Genomic DNA, 22,111 nt, shown 5'->3' with positions numbered 1-22,111 from the left:
GCATGCCCTGAATCTTATCAAGGAAGTCTGACTGTACTACTCCATAAGAAGCCACCATATTCTAGGAACATCAGCTGGCATTAGTATTAACTACCAAAGTATGTTTCCCTTCCTTTCTGGGTGGACCAGCAGCTGAGAGGTGGAAGAAGTAGCTATGCAAGCATCTCCAGCTCTTGCTGTATTTGTACTTCACCAGCTTTGTGACCAAGGAAGTACCACTACCAGCCTTCCAGGAATACTGTAGACTATCACTATGCATCCAAGTCAAGGTTTTACTTGAAAGATTATATACAGGGATGGGGTATTTTTGGCTTCCTGGCTGTAGTAGTCTGACAAAACCAATGGTTTATGTGCACTTTGCTTTTACCAAAAAACCAAAGACCACCAGGGAGTAGCTTGCTGATTGGATTTCTGGATTTTGATCATCAGTCAAGGGGTAACAAACTATGCTATTTTTATAGTAAATAAAGGATCTTGGTGTAGACTTGTTTTCATATTTGATGTGAAAATACCAAAGAAGATATGTAATCTAATTGATGCAATGATGCAAACAAATTAGTACAGAGGAGTTAATCAGAAGAGAACTGTGTCCTGAGTCAGGATGACCTGTGTGACCCACAGACATGTTTTTCATACGGTCAGAGAATTTAGCAGGTTGAAATGGACAAAGAAAAGAGAGAAAACATTTGAATACCAGGAAAACTAAGTAGCCTTTGGAGTTTCTTCTGTGTCATAATATCTTTTTCATTCATATGAGACCTTTATATTCTCCCTTTGACCTTTCTTTTAGTAAATGTTTTCTGTTCATGTTAATAATTTGAACAAAATTGTTCAGAAATTGTCATTCCTCAGTGAGTACAAAAAATACATCATTATTTAAATGGCCCTGTACTGTGTAAGCTAATGCATAAGCATTCACAGAATCACAGAATGCCAGGCTGGGAGGGACTTCAACAAGCATCTGGTCCAACCTTTCTAGGTACTACTATAGTCTGTATAAGATGGCTCAGCACCCTGTCAAGCTGAGACTTAAAACTGTCCAGTGTGGGGGGACTTACCACTTCCTTTGGGAGATTATTCCAATCTTTGACTGTCCTCATGGTGAAAAATTCATCTCTTGTGTCAAATCAGAATCTCCCCAAGAGCAACTTGTGCCCATTACCCCATGTCTTTTCCATGTGACTCCTTGTAAATAGGGAGTTTCTATCTTCTTGGTAGCCACCCTTTAAGTACTGGAAACCTTTAAGTACTTCACCCTCTTCTCTTTATTTAGACTAGCTCCTAGGCTTTTATGGGAAAATTGAACTAGGCATTTTCAAAAATACCTGTTTCAAAAAGGAGTCAATAACACCATAAGCAGAAATGATCACAAACAGTTGACTTACTCTGATAAAGAAAATTCTTGGATAGGTAAACTCAAAGGTCTCTCCCCTATAGTGTTTCAATCTAGAATCTTGCATTTCCTTGTGGTTTCTTATCAAAAACAAAATCCCCCAAACCAACCAACCTTTATCAGTGTAAAATCTTAAAGTTTCATCAGCTGATGTTTTTAAAACATAGTTGTGAAAAATTCAAGTGAATGTTCAATGGCAAGACATTCTGAATCATGAGAAGAATGAAGATCAAACATGCACATTTAGCTTTAACTTCCATTTAACTTTGGCTGTGACTGAAATAAGCAAATGCCTTTGTAATTCATATTTGCAAGTGTATGATTAACCCAGTTACATTTTGAATACAACACAGGTAAAATCCAAGTGAATTGGTAGAAAAGCTTGTCATATAAAAAAGGGAAGTATAAGTGGCTCGACTTCTTGGATAATCAGAAGTACCAATAAAGCTCCTGTAATTTTTGATACAATAAAACCAGAAAGACGCAGAGCTGCATCCCTTACTTGTTGGTTCCTACAGTACTGCATGCAAAGTTCTGACAAAGGCATGTGATTCTCTAAGATCAGTCTCTTCTCTGGTATGATGGTAGTTGGTTCTATGAGCAGGCAGAGCTAGGCCTGTGACTAAGACCATTCCTGGCTAGCCTTGCCATTATTTAAATAAAGGAAATATAATTATTCCCACAGTGGCAGCTAATAGCTGGGGCCTTGCAGGTGAGCTCTGTCAGAGCAGAAAAAACTTCTCCTAAAACCTTTACTAGAACAGGGGACAGGCCACCCGTTTCGCTCCCAAGCCAGCTGCAAAGAAATTTAACCCAGTGACCCAGGGCTGGAGTGGCACACAAGCTGCCCCCTGTCCAGGCTGGAGAGGACACAGCAGCAACTGCCCAGGTCACGGGACTCTCTCATCATCTCCAGGCTGGGACGTTGCTGGAGGACTGTAGCCACTGCATGAGGGAGGTTTCAGGGGAAGTTTTGAACACAAGGGATTGATCTGAGTGATTTCCCTTGGCTATGCCTGCATTTGCTCCCGTGTCTTCACTGGTGGATCTCCATACTACGTGTTCTTCTGGAGAAGATACTTGGACCCAGCTGCTTGGGTACTACTGCTGCCAGTGTAAGTACAGCTGGACTAGGTGATCTTCAAACTGTGATGATTGTGAAGTAGAGCAGCACAGGACTGACAAAGACTACACAGGTTCACTGAAGCTCTGAGTAGGTTTTCCAGAAGCAACTCTGTCCATGGAGATGGAGCCCTAATAGATGCCCTGCTTTATTCCCTGCAGGCACAAGAGGAACTTTGATAGTGGAGAGCTTTATTTTCCCCATGACACAGCTTTGAACAAAGGCAGGAATCCCACACTTGTGGCCTGAAATAATGAAAACAATTGGCTTGGTCTGGCCTATGAACAAAACTCCCATCACCTAAAAAAGAATAAAAAATAAAAAAATAATCATTACATACTGCCTTCCTTATAAACTCAAAAATCACATTCAAGGCCTCCAGGGTCCCCAGTATTTAGCTTTCAAAATGAAGAACATGAAGTCTCTTCATTACTTATATCTGGTCAAAGTCACATTACCTGTTCTGTGACTCCTGTTCATAACTGATCATTAGCTTTTCAGTGTTAATGAAATTATGTTTAAGAGCAGAATTCAGCTTTTGTGAATGTTTAAAATAATGATTCAAATTGACGACTGGAAATAAATTACCCTTTAACATTGTTTGTGAACTCCTTCTGGAGACACACTAAGGATGGCTGCAAACACAAGTGAGAAAGTGCAGTTTTCCTTTCAGGCAAATGTTATTGGGCAACAGTTTTGAGACACCAAATCGCACCATCAGTTTTTCTGACAGGGAAAAAGAACTGTGTGTGTGTTTGGACAGTTTTACTGTTTTCATTCCTAGTGTCACGGCACCATGGGAAGGCAGCAGAGTAGGGGCTGGCAGTCTGTCCCATCCTGTCCCACCACCCTAGCCAGAAGCAGGGCAGCTGGGGCACCAGGGCAGCCCCAGGCACCCCCCTGGGGAGGGGCACAGGGCACTGGCTGGTGAGTCAGGGAGGGATGGTCGGGCTTGGTGGTGCCCTTGCAGCCCTGGAACAAACCTGTGAAAGCTGTGATGATGGAAAAAAAGAGGCCACAATGATGTGGACTACTCTGCATTAAAAAATTAGTTTTGTGTACAACATGTCAGAGCACCTGAATCACAAACTTACGGAAAACAATGGCCGTTTGGAGGCTCATATTGCTTAGAGACGGAAATGTACTGCCTTCGAGAAAGATTTGTGTCTTGGGAATTTTGTTAGCACTCTCTCCAGAGACACATCCTATCAGAGATGGTTAGCAGATGAAAAATAGGTGGATTTTAAAATACAAAACCTTTATTTTTTAATGGGCTAATTAGAAGCATGCCACAGATACAGAACCTGAGCCTTACTTAAAGTTCTGAGTCAGATATAAAAGATTATCTGAAGGAAAAAAAGCCTGCCTTTTCCGTTCAACAACACAGGGCTTGTGCAAGTTCCTAGTTATTTCATTCAGGAAGAATCAAAGTTTCCTTTCAGCCACAGAAAAACATTGAGCTCTAACTCTTTGTGTAGCCAGACACAGTGCTAGTAGCAGAGAGTCACGCTGAATCAACCAAAATGTTTATTTCCAGTGTTTCAAGAAACACTTAAAAGACAAAAGGCATTTAAAAGACAAAAAACTCCTCCAGTTCCAAGGACTGCTCCAAGAAGGCTTCTTTAGGGTGCCATACAGGGCTCCATATGAAACCCATTCTTGTGGGGAAACACTGAGAATCTGTGCAGCCTACTTTTGGAGTCAATGATTATTCTTACAAAGAGTAGAAAGCTTTGGTTCACACTGGGGCGACTGTTTCCTCAAATCTATATGGCTACCTCTCTTAGTAAAGGTCACACACGATCCTCAGCAGCACGTTACACTCTTTGAAAGATTAATCTAAACAACCAAAGAAAAATCAGCAGCTTTCTGGGAGTGTCTTTTAGCTAGGTTTTACTCTTCCTCTTTAATATGCAGTTTGCTAAGGCACAGAACTCACAGTACTTCCAGCAGGATCTGCAATGACCATGGACCAGGTAGCACTTTCCAGGTGGCAGCATCATTGTAAGATATCGGTAGACAGAATATTCTGCAACTCAGAGAATAACCCATTATGTTTGATTTTGAATTCTTTAAAACAGGATGAGCAAAGAGAATGCAAACAGCAAAAGTAAGACTTGTTGTTACTGAGGAAAAACTACAAAAGGACCATATTCTGAACTTACCACTGAGTGCTATCAGCCATCTGTTTGCTCAGAGCAGCTGCAATGCACAGCTCCCAGAAGACTACAAGCAAAACCTTCTTGGCTCCAATATTAAGCTTGAACAAGCTTTCCAGCTACCTTAACTTCATCTTTAAAAGACACTAGAAACACTGAAAATAGAGGCCGAAAGCGATTATTAAATTTATGGAAATAAATTAACTAATCACTTTGAAGTTTAAACATTCCAGACTTAGAAAAGAGCGAATAATCACTAAACCAGACTTCACTGAATCCCCATAGGAATAAATGTGTCTGGTCACTAGGTGTCAGCCTTGCCTGTTCCAGAAGGACGCTGGACCTTCTCCCTATCCCAGTCAGCAGAGGCAACAACTCTCAGCACTATAAATGATCCTAGGAGTTTTGTGATTTGGAGAAAGGAGGAGGATATTGTTTGTGTGGGATGCTTATGTACCTAGTAATGCAATATCTGTTACCCTCAGGTTTGGATGCTGGAAACAACAGCATGTTTCTTTCATGCTGAGGAGACATGACTGGAGGTCAACTGCAGAAAGAGCAGAGGAGTTAGGCTCTCAAACAATTAATAAATCAGCAGGACATAAGCAATGAAACAGTAACTATTCTGGAAGCCTTGCAATATTTCTGTTTATCCTAAAGCACCAGTTTCTGGAATAATGCCATCACATGAAAATGCTGGCTCCCACTTCTTAAATTTGCTTCTAGACTTGCTGGATACAGAAACAATACTTGGAAACAAGATCCCTGCAGGGCTAAAAACTCTAAGGACAACAAAGAAAACCTAAAATGTATTCTTCAAATGATTTCTTGAATACCTACAATTTATAATGGTGCAGTCAGCAAAACCAAAGAGTAATTAACACATGCAGTGCAGTGTCAGTGGTATTTGCAGAATACTTGTACATTTCTGTTTTTTTCATCTCTTCAGATGGAGACTTTAATATCTTTGATTCCCATGTTCCCAGGTCTGCACAGATCATCTTTTCTTTCCCTAGGGCAAACTACAGTACCATAGCTGCATGTCATTGCCCATAGTGGTCTGCTGCCATCGAAGTGTCCTAATATGCTGCAAGCAAAGTCATCCTGCTCAGCAGAGAGCAACAGCTTGAACAGGGAAAACGTGCATTTTCCTAAGATGCAGCAAATATGACAGCTTTTCATCCTCCAATTCCCTTCTTAAATTTTCTTCATGGGCAGATAAACTTTTCCACAATAAAGACAAAAACCATAGCATCCCAATGCTTTGATTCTCTCGGATACTCACAAATGAGTGCAGACAAACTGACCCAGGTAGAATTTTGCAACACCTTTATATCCTCACTACAGTAATTAATTTCATGACCATTCCACAGTTAACACCTGTACTTGATGGATCTGGAAGGGCTGGAGCCTTCCAATAACAACAATAACAACAAAACCCAACAACAAAATCACAATTAGCCCAGACATTTCACAGGTCCTAGAAGTCTGGGTGGCAGAAATGTCAAGCAAGCCAAGCCCAACATAAAACCAGTAGAATAATATTTTGACTGGAACAGTCTCAAGCCTTTTATACAGCCCATACCCAGACTGCCTGCTGTTGTTATTAGTTCGATTGCCTTGCCAAAAAAAGAGACCACAAACCACAACCCAAAAAAAGAAGGGATAAATTAATGTCTATGCACTAAAAAGCAAGCACATCTATGAGGTTTCAGGGACCCAGAAAAGACTGAAAACAGGAGAAATGGCAAGTCAAAATCTGTAGAAGAATCAGTCCCAAATCTGTCTTTTTACACACACCCCAATTCATCACAGCAGTTGTAGGAAGGACGCTGAGACACACGGTACTGCAAGTTCTTGGAGAACAGTGAGACATCTGTGTTTTACTATCTGTCACCTTCCCTGTTACAAGTACCACTTGCTGAAGAAGACACCTCAGATGGACACTATTCTCCTCTCCTGTTCCTTCTTATTTGTAAGTTCCATGCTCTGCTTACAGAGGAAATGCATACGTTAGAGCTAGCACAAACAACAGCAATGAGAGCCAAAGAAGGTAGGTAGTCAAATTTTGAATGGCAATGCTCGTGCAGAGCTGTGAACTGGGAGTCATCCACCTTGAAAGAGTCAGAGGCTCTGGGTGATGTTGCCACCAGTTTCTGTATCCTGGCAAAGCTCTGCTCTCCAGTAGTTGTAAAATAACACAGACTCCTTAATTGCTAGCATTTCACTTCTTGTGGCACCAAGATGTCCTCTGATTTATTTTTTTATTAAATTAGCACACTTATTTTCAAAGACAAGCACAACTTAATGCATCGAATTTCAGAAGTTCCCAATGCTGAGCTAGGCAATCCACACTGGTGACTTCTGATCATAGAATCATCACAGAATGGTTTGAGTTGGAAGGGACCTTAAAGATCATCTTGTTCCAACCCCACTGCCCATGCAGAGACACCTCCCACTAGATCAAGTTGCTCAGGGCCCCATCCAACCTGGCCTTGAACACTTCCAGAGGTGGAACTTCCACAACTTCCCTGGGCAACCTGTTCCAGTGTCTCCCCACCCTCACACTAAAGAACTTCCTCCTAATGTGTAACCTAATCTCCCCTCTTCCAGTTTTGATCCATCACCCCTTGCCCTCTCACTACAAGTCCTTGTAAAAGCCCCTCCCCAGCTTTCCTGTAGCCCCTTCAGGTACTGGAAGGCTGCTATAAGGTTCCCCCGGAGTCTCCCCTTCTCCAGGCTGAAAAGCCCCAACTGTCTCAGACTGTCCTTGTAGGAGAGGTGCTCCAGCTCTTGGATCATCTTTGTGGCACTCCTCTGGACTTTTCTCCATGAGCTCCATGTCCTTCTTATGCTGGGGGCTCCACAAGGAGATCTTCCCACCATTAACTTCAAGCATCTTGGGTCACTGAGAACACAAGGTGGGATTCAGCTCCAGATACTTACGTTTTAGGTATACACATGTGCACTAGGTTAAAACTACTGTCACAGTCAGTGGAGCCAGAGTGCAACTTAGCTGCTCAGATAACCACTTCAGGCTAAACACAGTGATTCTTCAGGCTCCACTGACTGTATCAATCAAATTTCTACCACGTATGAAATGAGCTTTAACAACTGTCTACATGTGAGCAATGTAAACTTAGATTTGTATTGATTTTTATATTAAGACAATATACTAAATTTACAGGGAACTTGGATTGCAACCTTTGAAGCTCTGAACCACAGCTACATTCAACAAAGAAAGCATCTCCCTTGTCAGATATTAAGAGTGAATTTATTTTCTTAATTTAAGGTACTCCACACTAGATGCAAGGCAAACTACACCAGCATCACTAAAAAATCTGCAGAGCACTAGTTTATTATAAATTGACACATCATCTTATTTTTCATAGATTGCTCTATGTACACAAACCTCTAGCAGTCATTATCTGCCCAAGAAATAACAACGAGTAATAGTAGACTTTCAGCCTAACTTGTCCTTATTTACAGATTAGAGAGCAGACATAACAATCCTATTCAGAAAGTAAAATGAAACTTACAGAGGTTCAGTTTCCAAAAGCACAAGGAAACACTGATTTCGGCCTTGATGCACGGAATGCAAAGTTGCCTGTCCAGCAAGACCTGTACCTAGTGTGTGTAATTCTGAGCAAAGTGTACAGACATCCTTCTAGGAGTGTTCCTAGACTGTGAGTACTCTGAATCCATTGCTCAAAGGCCCCTCCAGCTCAGTCAGCATGTGTCTTGGAATCTACAAGGTTAACAAGTAAACAACATCGCTGTTGACATTTTTAACAACAAAAGCAACACCAGTCCAGGAAACTCAAGCGATGAAAAACTCCCTCTTATAAACAGATGCAGGAATGATCAACACTTTTCCTGCTCCAGAGGCACATAAAACAACCAGATTTTCAAACCCAGAGTGGGCCAGACAGGATGACACTGTGAGAATAATTGAGCCCTGTAGTTCCCACCACCACGAGACAAGACCTTGGGAAGATGCAGATGCAACAGAGGGAATATTAACGAAGGGAGACAGAATAGATCTAAGAACAGTTTGGTTTCACTGAGAAACCTGTAACTCTTTAGACAATGCCATGTATTTCTGGTACAAAAGACCAAGGTGGGCCATCTGGGCTAAATGAAGGGGCTTAAAAAGTTCATAATTTTCCTAATCGGTGACACCAGGACTCCTAACTCCCATCTTGTCACAGACTAAGCCACAACACAAAAAACTGCAGTACAGACTGTGAGTAATGTAAAACTATTCCCACCTAATCACTGAAATCTTAAGAAATATATGTGCAGATAGAATATTAAACTGGCTATTTTGGACATCTACATTCTTAGACATACGTATATATTCCACTTAAATATTTAAAATACAAAACTCATGCACCAATTTCAAACTAGAGAAAATTTTTACAAAACCTGGGGGAGTGTTCAACATTCCAAAATTAGCTTTGCATCAGCATTTTAAATTTTAGCAATAAAATAGAAAATAATAGCAATGGGAAGCTATCTTCATAATTGATCACTTTTATATGACTTCCTGTAGCACTAGCATCAATTATGCTTGCTTGTCAAAACAATGTTGGCACACTGCCAGCGAAGATTCAGATCAGGGCCACTGGTTTATTTATTCCTTTTTGGAAATCAGTGAATTGTACAGTCAACTTTTAGTTGTTAACCATGAATACTACACTGTGAAGTATAATAAATTAGAAGCCAGTGTGTCTTTGTTATACATAAAAGTGAAAGGTTTATTTTTGTAATAATTTATTATTAATTAATTTATTAAGCATTTATTTTAACCTGCTTAATTCTGCGTCTGCAGTCAGGCACCTGTAATAGTACTGCCTGACTTCTGTTAGTCTATCTCATAAATAATAGGTGATTTCTAATTATCTAGGTATAACATAAAAAGGTACATACTTTTTCAGAGGCCTGTATTTTTACTTCAGTCTCACATAAGTGATCAGTTTTATCAAGGAACCATTAAGAAGCATGATGTTGTTGATAAAAACTGACATGGCTTTCAGTATTTTACTGTGCAAATAACGTTCCTTTTCCTCAGCTCCTTGATAGCCTTTTTCCGGTTACAGCAGATTGGGTGCTTGGTGCTGGTGTAATACATTGTTGCATATGAAAAACCCCTATCAAAACAGGATATCCAAAGCAATCATTTATCTTATGAACATGAAAACATGGTACATATTCCTATGTAAAGAGAATGGCCTTAGATGCCAGCGCCGGTTTAAGAGTCTTGCATCAGTGAACCTGACCCTCATATAAACAACAGTCCATTGGAAGGTTGTTTATCACGGGTTTATTAGAAACCTTGTCAATACCTTACTTTTGCTTTTGATAATTCTGTATTCAGTTGCCAGATTTGTGTTCCTGACGAGATAAAATGAACAGGAAATCCTCTATAGCCTTGCCGCTTTTTTCACTAGTAAATAAAAAGCAGAACAACCATTATAAAATACTAGCTACTGTAAATAGAAGAGAGAAAAAAAGACAAGCATTGCATATTTTAAATAAAGGAACATACAGCCCCTTTTGCCCTCTCCAATTATAAGATGATAAAAGATCACCTTTATAAAGTAGAATGACCGGATTTTGTGGAACGTGGCTGTTTTGGCTCCAAGGTATTTGTAGAGTTATAGTATCAGAGCCAGGATACAGCTGCCTTGTGACTAAGACGTCGTTCACTGAATAAGTGCTATCCAATCCCTCGACGTCACCAGACATCTGTTTCCTGTTTTCATTCTTTCTTTCACTGTTATCATTTTATCCAAGTTGCCCTTTCACCTGAAAACCATTTAGAAACCTACAGAAAGCAGCCCGTGCACACGTGCGTGTATCAAAGAAGTCGAATTAGAAAAAAAAATATTAAAATTGCTGAGAGCAATTTGTTCATTTTAATACAAAGAGCAGGAGTGGAAACAAAGTTGCCTTCCCCCCCTCTTATCCTCCCCAAAATACACAATGATACATAAACACTTTTGTCTTCTGGTCTTCACTAATATGACTAACTTCCTTCTTCACTTCCAGTTAAGTAGCTTTCCTGTTGAGTACCACCACCTCCACAAAATACAATTGTGAATTGATTCATAAAAACAGAAACATTATGGTACAAATAAGGGAAGGCAATAAATACTCTTCCCCCCCCACACTCCTTCCCAAATGGAGGCAGTAGTATTGTAATAACAAAAAGAAGAAGAAGAAAAAAAAAAAAAAACAAACATAAAAAAAAGTATTGCTTGTCATTTAAGTTTCCAAACCAACAATCATCAGGATGCAGAACAGGATATATCTAAAGTGAGAAAGTTATTTACTTCACATTCAAGTTCACACTAGCTATACTTTTTTTGGCACACAGTGTTATCCTTAATGTGCCAAAAAAGTGTTGTGCACCTTATAAAATATGATTGTTAACACCACTAAAACCAAATTCCTGCTATTCACAATCCAATTATATATTGGTGTTGTTTTGCTATGTTTCACCTATACTGAACTACAGGTCAGAAGAATGACCATTACTGATAGCATCTAAAATACTTCAGCAACAGACAATAGAAGCTGAAGAGTAGTAAATCATCAAAAATTAGTGACTTTCCACTGTTAATCTTTGGATTTCAGATTATTTAATCAGCATGAGAATAGAAGACTAGTTTTATTTTGTTTTGTTAATTACAGATGCTCAGATTAATTGACAAAGTATTTTGTTGAGTGAAGCAAAAATCTGGGCTGATTTGACAAACACCAACAAAAAAAATTCAACCGCTTCTTGGTGTTCTTTGAAAGAAACAGAAGATATTCTTTAATTTTTTATTATTCTTTTTTCCCCTTGAGGTGTACAAATGAAATACAGGGATTACAGGTTATAGGTTAGGTTATAGATTATAAGGTTATACATTCAGAGGGCTTCTCCTTGGTCATGGGATGGTCTGGCAGCTACAGGAAACTAAGTAGCACCTCCGAAGGCACATGAAAATTGGAAAGCAAGACCTAACTCGTGTTCTGGTTTTCCTGACAGTTTCCTGCATGCTAATAACCAAATTATCCTTAATTTCAAGCCAAATTCAGCTTCCACTAAAGTTCATGTAATTCTGAAGCACGTCATTACTTCTGAGGAGTCAGATCAAGTTCTGATAGATTAAGTTAATCTCCTCTCTCGTCTTTCAATTTACTGCATTGTTCATCATCCCAAACACCCAACCCTAAACTTAGAGGTATTCAAGGTACCATTTTGTAAAACATAAAATATAATGCTATGTAGTATGATTGTAAAACTAGTATTAGTTTTGTGCAGCCATATTCCTGATTTTAAATTGAGGAGGAAAAAAATACACTAATCATAAGGTCAAGTTACTCTTTGGAATCATCCTCAGAAATAAACGCAAGATCAAAACGTTTTGTCTAAAAAAAATAACCTTCAAATCATAGCAGGAGAAAGTGCCCAAGCACAGTTTATGTCAGACTCTACACTGCTTCCAAATGTTAAGCCTTTTCAGAAACTGTATTATGACAACAAAAACTTGAGAGCTAAACCAGAAGATTACATAAAAAAAAAATAATATATGTTTTGTCTAGTATAACAGAAGTCTTAAAAAAGCCAAACACCACTTTGTATCCATTATTTCATACCCAGATGTTTCCTGTACACCTGCAGTTGTCTCCAGTCCTGAATTCATGAGCTATAGTACTTTAACAGCCTCTCATCGGTTGGTTTTAGAATCTTCTTGTCTGCCATGTTTACGATCCATCCTGGAGCGAGACCAAAAAATATCTGTCTAGGATCCTTGCGCGCACTTAACATTTTGAAGAGTTCATCCTTAGTTATGTCTGGTAAGACATAACCGTATTTCTTGGCAAGTTCAAGCCTGGCTTCTGCAACCTTAGCTGGGTCTGCCAGATACCCACGGTTCCTGGCATCTGTGTAGTAACGGACGAGGTCTTCGGGTGGAAGCATTCGCTTCGGAATAGGCTGGCCACGCAGAAAAAATACTACTGGCTTGCACAAAATTTCTGTGGGCAAACATGAGAGAAAATTAGATGCTATGCTTTATAAAATCTTTTTAAAGACATTAAATAACATCTTACCCAGTATTTTTTGCTAAACAAATTATTAAACTCTTACTAAAAAACTACCCAGCAAAAAAACCAAATCTTAAGAATACTCTTGTTCAGAATTAAATAGTGTTTTACAAGTTTAACTTAATCAAAAAAGCAACTCTGTTTTAACTAATATTTACACTGATGATCTGGCTGAATTAGTATTTTTAATACATTTAGAACACCTACCTTGGAGACATACAATAAATAAGCCAGATGCCACCATTTATTTAAAGGCCTGAATTCTAGGTTAGAAGAAAAGTATTTGCATGACTTTTTACAACACACCAACAAAAGCCAAATCTTGTGTTTCTGTAAGTACCTTAAATAAAGAATCAATGGCATGTGCACATACATAGTCATTTGTGAGACTATCCTCTCCTCCTCAAGTTTTACTGAATTTAGTAAATTATATTCCAGATCCTTTTAACCTGAATATTTTCTGGATTGGAAAAAAACAAATTGTATCACTCCAGGGTAAAGTATTTTGCACACTAAAAGGGTCTGTTCCTCTTGTCTTCAGCCTCATTCACACATGAAAGCTCCAATATTGTCAATAAAACCTGCATGAATGAATGTCAGGCAGGATGCAGCCCCAAACAAAGCAAAGTCTCATTCCTCAGTGAAAGTGTTCTGAAAACAATAGCCATTTTGACTGGAATGATTTTGAGCTTTTGTAACTTAGCTGTTTCTTCACTTTAACTAGAAAAGTATTTTAAATTAAAAATACTGATATCCACAGTATTTTTAAATAAATTTTTTTCCCCTGAATTTTCTTAGTGTTATCAAACACATGAGTCAGGAGACAAAAATTCAAAGAAACCATCTTTTATTAGTTCCTCTATTTACAAATTTACTTGTATTTCTTTAACTGGCTGATTGGTAAATGACTACTAACACTGATAGGGCTAAACAGGTGAACAGTTAAAAAAAGTAAAACTGAGGAAGCATTACAGTTCAACATTAGTACATTTGTATAACAATGTGTTGTCGAAGCTTTTAGAAGAAATTTTCCAGTCAGAAATATGTTTGAAATTTTGATTTTGATCATTTAATCTTAGCACTTTCCATAAAAATTACAAACAAAAAAGGCAAAGATAGAAATGTGTAGAAAAAAAGGAATTCTTACCCAAACTCCTTGGATCATAGAATGATGTTGTTACAACACCTCCATTTTTTTCTATGGCTGCAATTGCTAATTCAGATGCCCTCTGCACTTCAATATTTACTTTTGCTGAAAATATATCAGCACCCTGTAAATTTCAAGCCATATTAGAGTAACATTATAATGAGTCTTTTAGTACATACATTTATTCTCCTCTACGAAGTTGTAAGAAACATTAAATCCTGCTAAATATTATGATTCATCTGTCCCCTGCACCAAGGTGGGTAACCAAATTGTTCTCACTGTCACCCGAGTTAGATGCAAAAGGTTTACTTGTCCACAGCATTCATACATTATTTCTGTACATTCTAGTCTTCTGATGCAAAATGACTGTTTGACCTCTTGTTATCTACTCGTTAACTATTATTTTTGTAGTCTCAGGTCTTAAAGCATCATCCCGCAGTTTTTTGCAAACACACAGTGCCCTCTAGTGGATTTTACCATAAAAATCCCACAGAAAACTAAGAAAAAGCAAAGGAACTTCCAAGACAGAGGAAGGACAAATCTGACAGCCCGGTATGGAAAACCTGAAAACCCAAGTATTTATACTGCCTCAAGTATTAAGTGTCTGGTATTCCTACCTCCTCCACCAGCTGGACACCGTAGTCCCTTTTGAGAGGTTGCACTGTTACACCTCGGGCATTAGTGAGCTGTGTTAAGTCAATGGGTTGTGTAGGGTCGACTCTACCCAAATCAATCAGGTACTGCAGCCTCTGAAGGCTGAGCGGTTGGTACTGACGTCTGCGGCTGAGGAAAGGGAAACAAAAAAGAAACCCACACAAAACTGTAAGAAATTTACAAAACTGAAGCTTTAACAGGAACTGGTCAACTGAGATACAGCACACTATTCCATTTTCTACTTACTCCTAAAACTGCAAAGTAAATGTTTAAAACAGACCCAACCATAAGCCAAAATTTTAAGTTTAATTTAGTGCAAATACACACCCTAGTTACAGCCCAAGGCTCCATTATGCATTCAGGTTTGCTTATTCCCCATCTCAAATAAAAATAAATAATTTTGCTGTTGCACAGTTCAATTTACTCCAGAATACCTCTCCACCTGCTGATTGGTTTAAGGAAAACAAAAAAAGATTAAGAAATTGGAGCATTTCTTGGTAAGCCAACAAGATTCTAAATAACTACCATATTCAAAGCAAATCCAGCTTGGTAGCTTCACTGATACATTCAGAACAAAACAAAAAAATACAGCCGAAACCACATATACTCTCCCCACTCACACAAATTTAGCTGAAGTTTATCAGCCAAACCCTGTACGTGCTCCTGCATAACTTGCCTATATCCAAGAGTTTTTAACCCATTACCACTGTACCTGACATCTCACAAGTACTGAATGAAATCTACCTCAAAATGCCACCAAGGGAGTGAAATCTTGAGAAAATATGCATTAACCCATATCCCAAAGGAAACCGGAATATTTTGTCAATAGCAGTAAGCTTCAGCAGAATCCACTTTTGCACCTGCATTTCTAATCTTACTACACAAACCAATCCTCCGAGTAGCTCTCCCAACCCCAATGTCTATGCCTGCTGCATTCCATTTACTCAAAACCTTCTCATACAGGTTAACCACTGCTACTGGAAATCTGTGAGTGGAAGCAGAAAAACTGATAAGCTTATATTTGTTATTAGCAAGCTAAGTAAGACAAGACGAGCAACAGAATTTGCACTGTCAGTTCCTAACAAAGCAGATGTTCAGAAAATTCAAAAAAAGAACACTGCAGGCAGAAAGAAGAGTGAGGTGGTGACAAACTGGCAGGGACACTGGTCAGCATGCTCCTGTCTCTCTCAGGTGCTATTAAAATACTCACTAGAAAAAATATTTACAACAGACTGGCATTGAAATTTTGCCAGCAACACTGAAAAGAAATTACAGAGCACTTTTTTGTTTCCACATGCTGTCAGTTGCAGTTAAAAACAGCCATAATTTCTCGTCACTGCAGAAGCTTTGATTTTTGCTGTTGGTCACTCATGAACTTGTGACCACTTTTAACATAAGCAGCTCAATGCCTGCATTTTGCAGCATTTCCTTTGTGGGACTGCAGACCTACACTGTCTCTTCAGCTATCAAAAGTGCTTCTCATTCACTCTTATAGTAAGTTCAGTAAACAGATGGAAACAACAATACTTGGAAATGTTTGAATCATCCTTCAAAACTAGTAAGACTAACACAAAAACCCTTTAACAATCAGGTCAAGTCTGAAGTTTATACTGCATGCATAAAGGTAGAAATACAAAAATGTACAATTATTTAATAAAGTTTTAACAGCAAACGAAACATGAAATCGAACTCAAAGATTAACAATTCATTAAAAAATTTCACTTAAGTCCTTTCATTCTTTAACTGTCTGCTAGATGTGACATGCTTTTGTTACTACTGCCTATAACAACCTGTGAATCCATACACTGTTTCATGATTGCATCTGAAAAAGCAAAATGGTTAATGACCCAGGTAACATACACACCATCTTCGGAAACAAAACCATCTTTAAACAACAACAACAAACCAGACCTGGCACACAGATCTCCAGTAAAGAACACTGACTGGTTAGAAGAATAATTTTAAACATTAAAAACATTAAAAACTTGAAAGAAGGACACGGTACAAACAAGTACAATGTGAAAAGGGGACAGAAGTGTCAAACGAAGCAAAACGTCTGAGAAAAGCAATTGTGAGAGATGATTTAATGGCTTCATCCAATAGATTTGACATTAAAGAGCTTCTTAAGATCCCAGATGGAACAGATCGAGCGCAGACAAAGACTGCAGTGTTGCAGGGCTAAAAAAGTAGAGTCATGAAGAGAAGCAGGATTGTTCAGATCCCAGTTTCAGGTGAACAAAACAAAGAGAAGTAACAAAGCAAGGCTTTGGATTACACTTGCCACACCTAACATCTTCACATGAGTCAATGGGACTGTTCCCAGCCAGTTCAATCTTATCTACTGTGCAGACAGGCAAAGGGAGAAACAAGCATGTATGGAGGAGTGGTCTTGAAGGAGAAATGCACTCAGATGGAGGATGAAGGGTAACCTGCTATATATGAAGGGTTACACAAAGAAAAGGGCAAATAAGCAAATCTGTAAAACAATGGATGGTAAATGAATGAATTCAAATAAATAATCTCACAAGAAATGGGAGGTCCTGCTGGTAAGAAGCTAACAATCTAAGGGGAATGTCACATCTTCAGTTAGGCCTGTTTTGGCATGTTGGATTCTGGCTTCAGGAGAAAGATCAAGGAAAGCAGACAATGAGTTAATGTTAAGAAACTTACCTATGTCCCTCATTAAATCCATATTTTGGTATGGCTAAGTAAAATGGAGTTTGACCACCCTCAAAGCCTAATCGGGGGCGATTTCCTCTTTGTCTTTCTCCTTTGTGTCCTCGACCACACTTCCTACCTCCGTATCTTCCACGGCCACGTCTTCTCTCCTTGAAAACGACAAAAGATACATTTAGTCAACCACTTTGAAGGCAAGTATCTACAAAACATAAGACTTCAGGGATATAATCAACTGAGAAGAATGTTAATTCTTGAGGAAAAAAAATCAGATAGCTCTTTACTAAGGGGAAAAGTAAGAAAAGCAGTTAATATGATTTTTGCAGAGCACAGCTCTAGGCAGGCACCACAAATAGTCTGAAAGTTTACATGAACACATATTGTGATAAAAGCAATAATAGTATTTAATCCTACCTCTTAACACCCTGCAATCTCCAAGTTAGGCAATTCTTGTGAATTAAATATTGATATTTCCTCCTATGTCATGAGAAAGTCACACAGTACTCAGAAATTTGCAAACTGACTACAAAAAAAGACATTAAAAAAAAAACACCAAACAAACAAAAAAACAACCCACCTCAATTCTACTTAAGGGGGCACCGGAACAGACTATATATGCTATGTATGCATATAATTCTTTTCATGGACTCAGACTCTCTGCAACCATCTGCAACTGCAGCAGTTTCTTCTGACTACAATCAGCAGATTTCTTGCCCTCTCCTCCTACGCGTGCCAGCAGAAACATTTGCACAGATAAATAAGCAAAGGTAAAACATTTTTTTGAGTTTTTTCTTCTCTTTATTTTGTGTGTTGTTTGTTGGGGTTATTTTAATTTAAAGTCCAGGTTAGTTGCACCATTCAGTACAATTCATGGATATGCAAATGTCTACAGGATTACAAAACAGGCAGTAAGCAATGGTGGAAATGAGCAGCTGGGACTGGCTGCTATTAAATGAAGCAGTGCCAGCTCACTCTGACCTACTAGTCTTCTGTGTAAGATGACCCCACTTAATTAATATACTGTAGAACCTGCAGCACTAAGGCTCACTTTGATTTTTTTCATGCTCTGTTGGGGACAAAACAGAGCCACCAGCTTCAGAATCTCACTGCCATGCTGCACGGGGTGGAGTTCCCTGTCCAGCTCCAAGAGGCACGGTCACATCTGTGCATTACTTTGATGGATCCATTTCATCTTACATAGTTTTTCCCATTTAACATTCACTGGAGTGTGAACGTGTGTGGAAGGAACAGTGCTGCGTTGCTAACTAGTCTCATATCTGCACAACACAATTCACACATTTGCTATTCTCCATCGAGTTCCTCAATGTGAATCAATCAGGCTAAGAGATGGGTAAAGCAAGACATTCTAAACAGTGTTTGTACCACTGATAACTGAACTTTGGTTAACTCACAGCATAGTCACTGCTGGATCAATAATAATGTAAATAATTCACTACTAAAGAGGCAAAACCTCTTCACTTTCTCATTTTTTTATTCAACACTCAGCCAAACATCAAGCACCCCTTATCATCTACAAATCACTCTGTGCAGTTAAGACTGCAGCACAGAATATTGAGTAAAACTCAGGTCTCAGAACTGCTCGTTACATCATGGCACTTGATTGGTCTAACACCACAAAAACATAAAATGGGATGGTTTATGCTCCTTATTGCATCTGTAAGTTTTCCAAAGTTATGGAGGACTTAATGTGTACTGAACTGTTAGTAGAACAGAACAGACATCAGGAAAAAATGCATGAATATATCTGAAAAACCATCTGACCTACAATGCACAGCTGACCTGTATTAATATTCAATAGCACAGAATTCCAGTGCAGTTTTATGCTAGACTCGACTATTCCTGCCACCAAAGGAAGCAGACTTGTCCCCAGACCACATGCTATACTTTTTCCCTTGCATCTTTTGCTGACACAAAGAGTTGTGTGGCTCTGCGCTGGAGACATCAGGGAATTAAACTAAATGAAAACTAATTTTTGCCTAACTAGTTTTCAGCTTGTTTAGTTCCCTGCTCTGGCTCACCACACACCCTCTAGGAGCAGGAAAAAAAAAACGTACAGTGTGAGCACCTGGAAGCAAAGAGACAATACAGCTGGCCCACCCTTTCTGGTTGTTGCCCATACACACATCAGATTACATGGCAACTTTAGTTGATACCAATACACTGACAATATCTGCTTACAACAAATGGACTGTAATCTGTACATTGGCCAGATTTCAGATTATCAGGGAAGCAAATCAAGACTTTTTGTTGCTGCAACTTCTGTCTGTGAAGTCAAATGCTCTTAAATCTGCTTATTTGAGAACTTCACTGATCACAGAATAAGGTTGTCAGACACCAAAAAAAATCAACAGAGAAACAGAGCTGACATCACTTGTACAAACTCTAACTGAAGGCACAAAGTTAGGAGTGACATGGGGGGGAAAAAAGTTCATTTCCTATATGGAGTTGCAAGTTATTTGCTAAAGACCCAGTCAGCATACAAAAATCTTTACTTTCAAGACTAAAAAAAACAAGTGTTTTCCTAAATCAAATAGCTACCTTCACAAACAAAAATGTCCTGAGACAAAAGACTGGTAGGAAAACATCAATTCTAGTACACCTCAAGTTCAGACTATCTCACAACTGCTGGATCCTAATCCTGAAAATACTGTTTAAGGGCCTGGATTAGTTAAAAAAAACTTAAGAATCACCACTGCAGCCCTGTACAGGCCTGGCTCTTCCAGCTACATTTGGCCCCGGCCAAGCTGGGTGTTCACAGTTCCAAGTGAAGCAACTTGAAAGGGGAACCCCAACAGCTGCAGGGGGGAATAATTTCTTTTCTCTTGTCACAGCACTCGCTAGCTCAACAGGCATCTCAAGAGGAATCTTGAGCACTGACAGGGCAGTGGAGTTTGGTGCTTTCTGTCAGTTTTCTATTCCTATGACTTGAGCCCATGAATTTCATCCCCCGTTCACTGATATTTCCCCCAGACTAGGTGGGTTGCGTTCTGGTTTCTTTCCTTTAATCCTCTATCACTTTACAAGGAGACAGGAAAGAAAATATTTAAATTTGTTTTTGAGAAATCAATAGTAACAAGAAGTGCTGGCTGGCTTCACACTCCATCTCTTTTTAAGCCTTTTAACCTTCTCTTTCCAGATGTTTTATCCCACCCCACAAGCCCTTGGCATTCCATACTTTTGGCATTCCATACTTTTTTACCGTTTCCGCCCATCCCGCAAAGACGGCCCCGAGGTTAACCCAGGGCCGCTCATCAGCCAGGCCTCTGTGGGGCCTGCCACACACACCGGCCGCAAGACACGCAAAGGGCAAGAAGAGGACCAACACACACATCACTACTCCTCTGCCTCCCCACACCTCGTCTGGCCAGGCGGCTTTCCCGAGGCTGACGGAGCCCCCCAAAGGTTTCCTGACATCCCTCCGGGCAACCGCTACCGGGGTCGGGCGCGCCCGCCGCCGAGGCGGGAGGGGAAGCGTGCCCGCGACCCACCCGACAAGCTGCAGGCACTCACCGGCTTTTTGGAGCCTGGGCTGGGCCTCAGGTTGGCCAGGCTGACCCTGGGCAGCGACCGCAGCAGCTCCAGGGCCTTGTTCCCGCCATTCCCAATCATGTCCCCGCGCTGCCCAAGGGCGGCAGCGGCGCTCGCCCGGCCGACCTGCTTTACGGCAGAACCGTAAAGTGGCGCCTCCCGCGCCTGGCCAGCAGTGTCGCGCAGTGGGCGGGAAGGAGGAGCCGGGCCTGGGGGGCCGGGGGAGCCCGGGGGGTCCGGGGGGGGTCAGGGGGGTCCGGGGGAGCCCGGGGGGTCAGGGGGCCCCGGAGCATGGAGGGGTGCGGCGTGCCCGGGCGGAGCAGCGGAGGAGAGCGGCTTCCCTTGTACCGGAGTGAGGGGCTGAACTGGGGAAGCCGCCGCGGGGAAGAGACGGAGGGGAAAGGCCAGGGGTGGTGGAAGCCACCCGGTGCTTCTTAGGGCAATACCCCCGCCTGCGGGTTTTGAACCTTCTGTCCGAGCAACCAGTGTTTGCTTCAAGTGAGGCCTCGGAGAAAAGGGCACAGCACAGCGCTTCCCGGGCTGGGAGTCCGAGTGAAATGGAAATGATGTTGCAGAAATGGGTGGGTTTCCGTGTGAAATCTGCATAGCTTCTTACCGTCTTCACAAAAAAAAATAAAAAAAATAAAAAAATAAAAAAAATTAAATGTAACTGCACCTGAAATGCTTATACGGACAACCACCTTGCCCCACCTTGCCTAAGTCCATTTCAGCCACCAGAATAGGGAAAAACAGAGTATGCTTTGTCTTGAAAGCTCTGACTACTTTAAGCAGAACCTTGACGTTAGGTAGAAAAGTAATCACGCATACGACAGATACCTCGCTGTAAGGAGGCAGCCAACTTAGAAGTATCTGAAAGGTCCACAATTCACATGTTTCCAGCGATTCCTTTTCTGGATTTCAGCAGCTCAGTACCTTGAACATTTGTCTGAAATGGGCAGACCCGTGTCCACACAGGCAACCCTGGTCCTGCCTGGCCTGTACCTGCCCACAGCACCCAGAGCTTGCCTTTTGCCAGTGGCCCTGAGCCGTGCTAGCAGCAACCCGGTCGGTACTCAGGGAGTTCAGGAAAGATCATTAGAAGAAGCATGACCAGCAGGTCAAGGGAGGTGATTCTCCACTTCTGCTCTGCTCTTGTGAGACCCTGCCTGGAGCACTGTGTCCAGTTCTGGGAGCCCCAACAGCTGTTGGAGCAAGTCCAGAGGAGGGCCACAAAGACAATCAAAGGGCTGGAGTGCCCCTTCTATGAAGACAGACTGAAAGAGTTGGGGTTGTTCAGCCTAGAGAAGAGA

General features: G+C 40.5%; 1 protein-coding gene across 1 annotated transcript; it reads right to left on the bottom strand.

The window, feature by feature from the left end:
• Positions 1–9,985: 9,985 nt before the first annotated feature.
• Positions 9,986–20,928, bottom strand: MRPL15 (mitochondrial ribosomal protein L15). The gene is made up of 5 exons (XM_051610755.1): positions 20,784–20,928; positions 17,247–17,404; positions 14,540–14,705; positions 13,923–14,046; positions 9,986–12,706 (listed from the first exon to the last, which is right to left on the bottom strand). The coding sequence occupies exons 1-5, from the start codon at positions 20,880–20,882 to the stop codon at positions 12,369–12,371; spliced, it is 885 nt and encodes a 294-aa protein (XP_051466715.1). The 5' UTR covers positions 20,883–20,928; the 3' UTR covers positions 9,986–12,368.
• Positions 20,929–22,111: the final 1,183 nt, after the last annotated feature.

Source organism: Apus apus, chromosome 2 (genome assembly GCF_020740795.1).
Source record: "Apus apus isolate bApuApu2 chromosome 2, bApuApu2.pri.cur, whole genome shotgun sequence".
NCBI lineage: Eukaryota > Metazoa > Chordata > Aves > Apodiformes > Apodidae > Apus > Apus apus.
This window is presented reverse-complemented; position numbering and strand designations above follow the sequence as displayed.

What these genes read in the sequence shown, in the direction of transcription:
- MRPL15 (XM_051610755.1), bottom strand. Translation starts at nt 20,882, where the DNA reads ATGATTGGGAATGGCGGGAACAAGGCCCTGGAGCTGCTGCGGTCGCTG. An exon ending in GCCCAGGCTCCAAAAAGCCG is followed by an intron (nt 17,405 to 20,783) that starts GTGAGTGCCTGC and finishes GTCGTTTTCAAG; the next exon opens with GAGAGAAGACGTGGCCGTGG. An exon ending in GTGTCCAGCTGGTGGAGGAG is followed by an intron (nt 14,047 to 14,539) that starts GTAGGAATACCA and finishes TGAAATTTACAG; the next exon opens with GGTGCTGATATATTTTCAGC.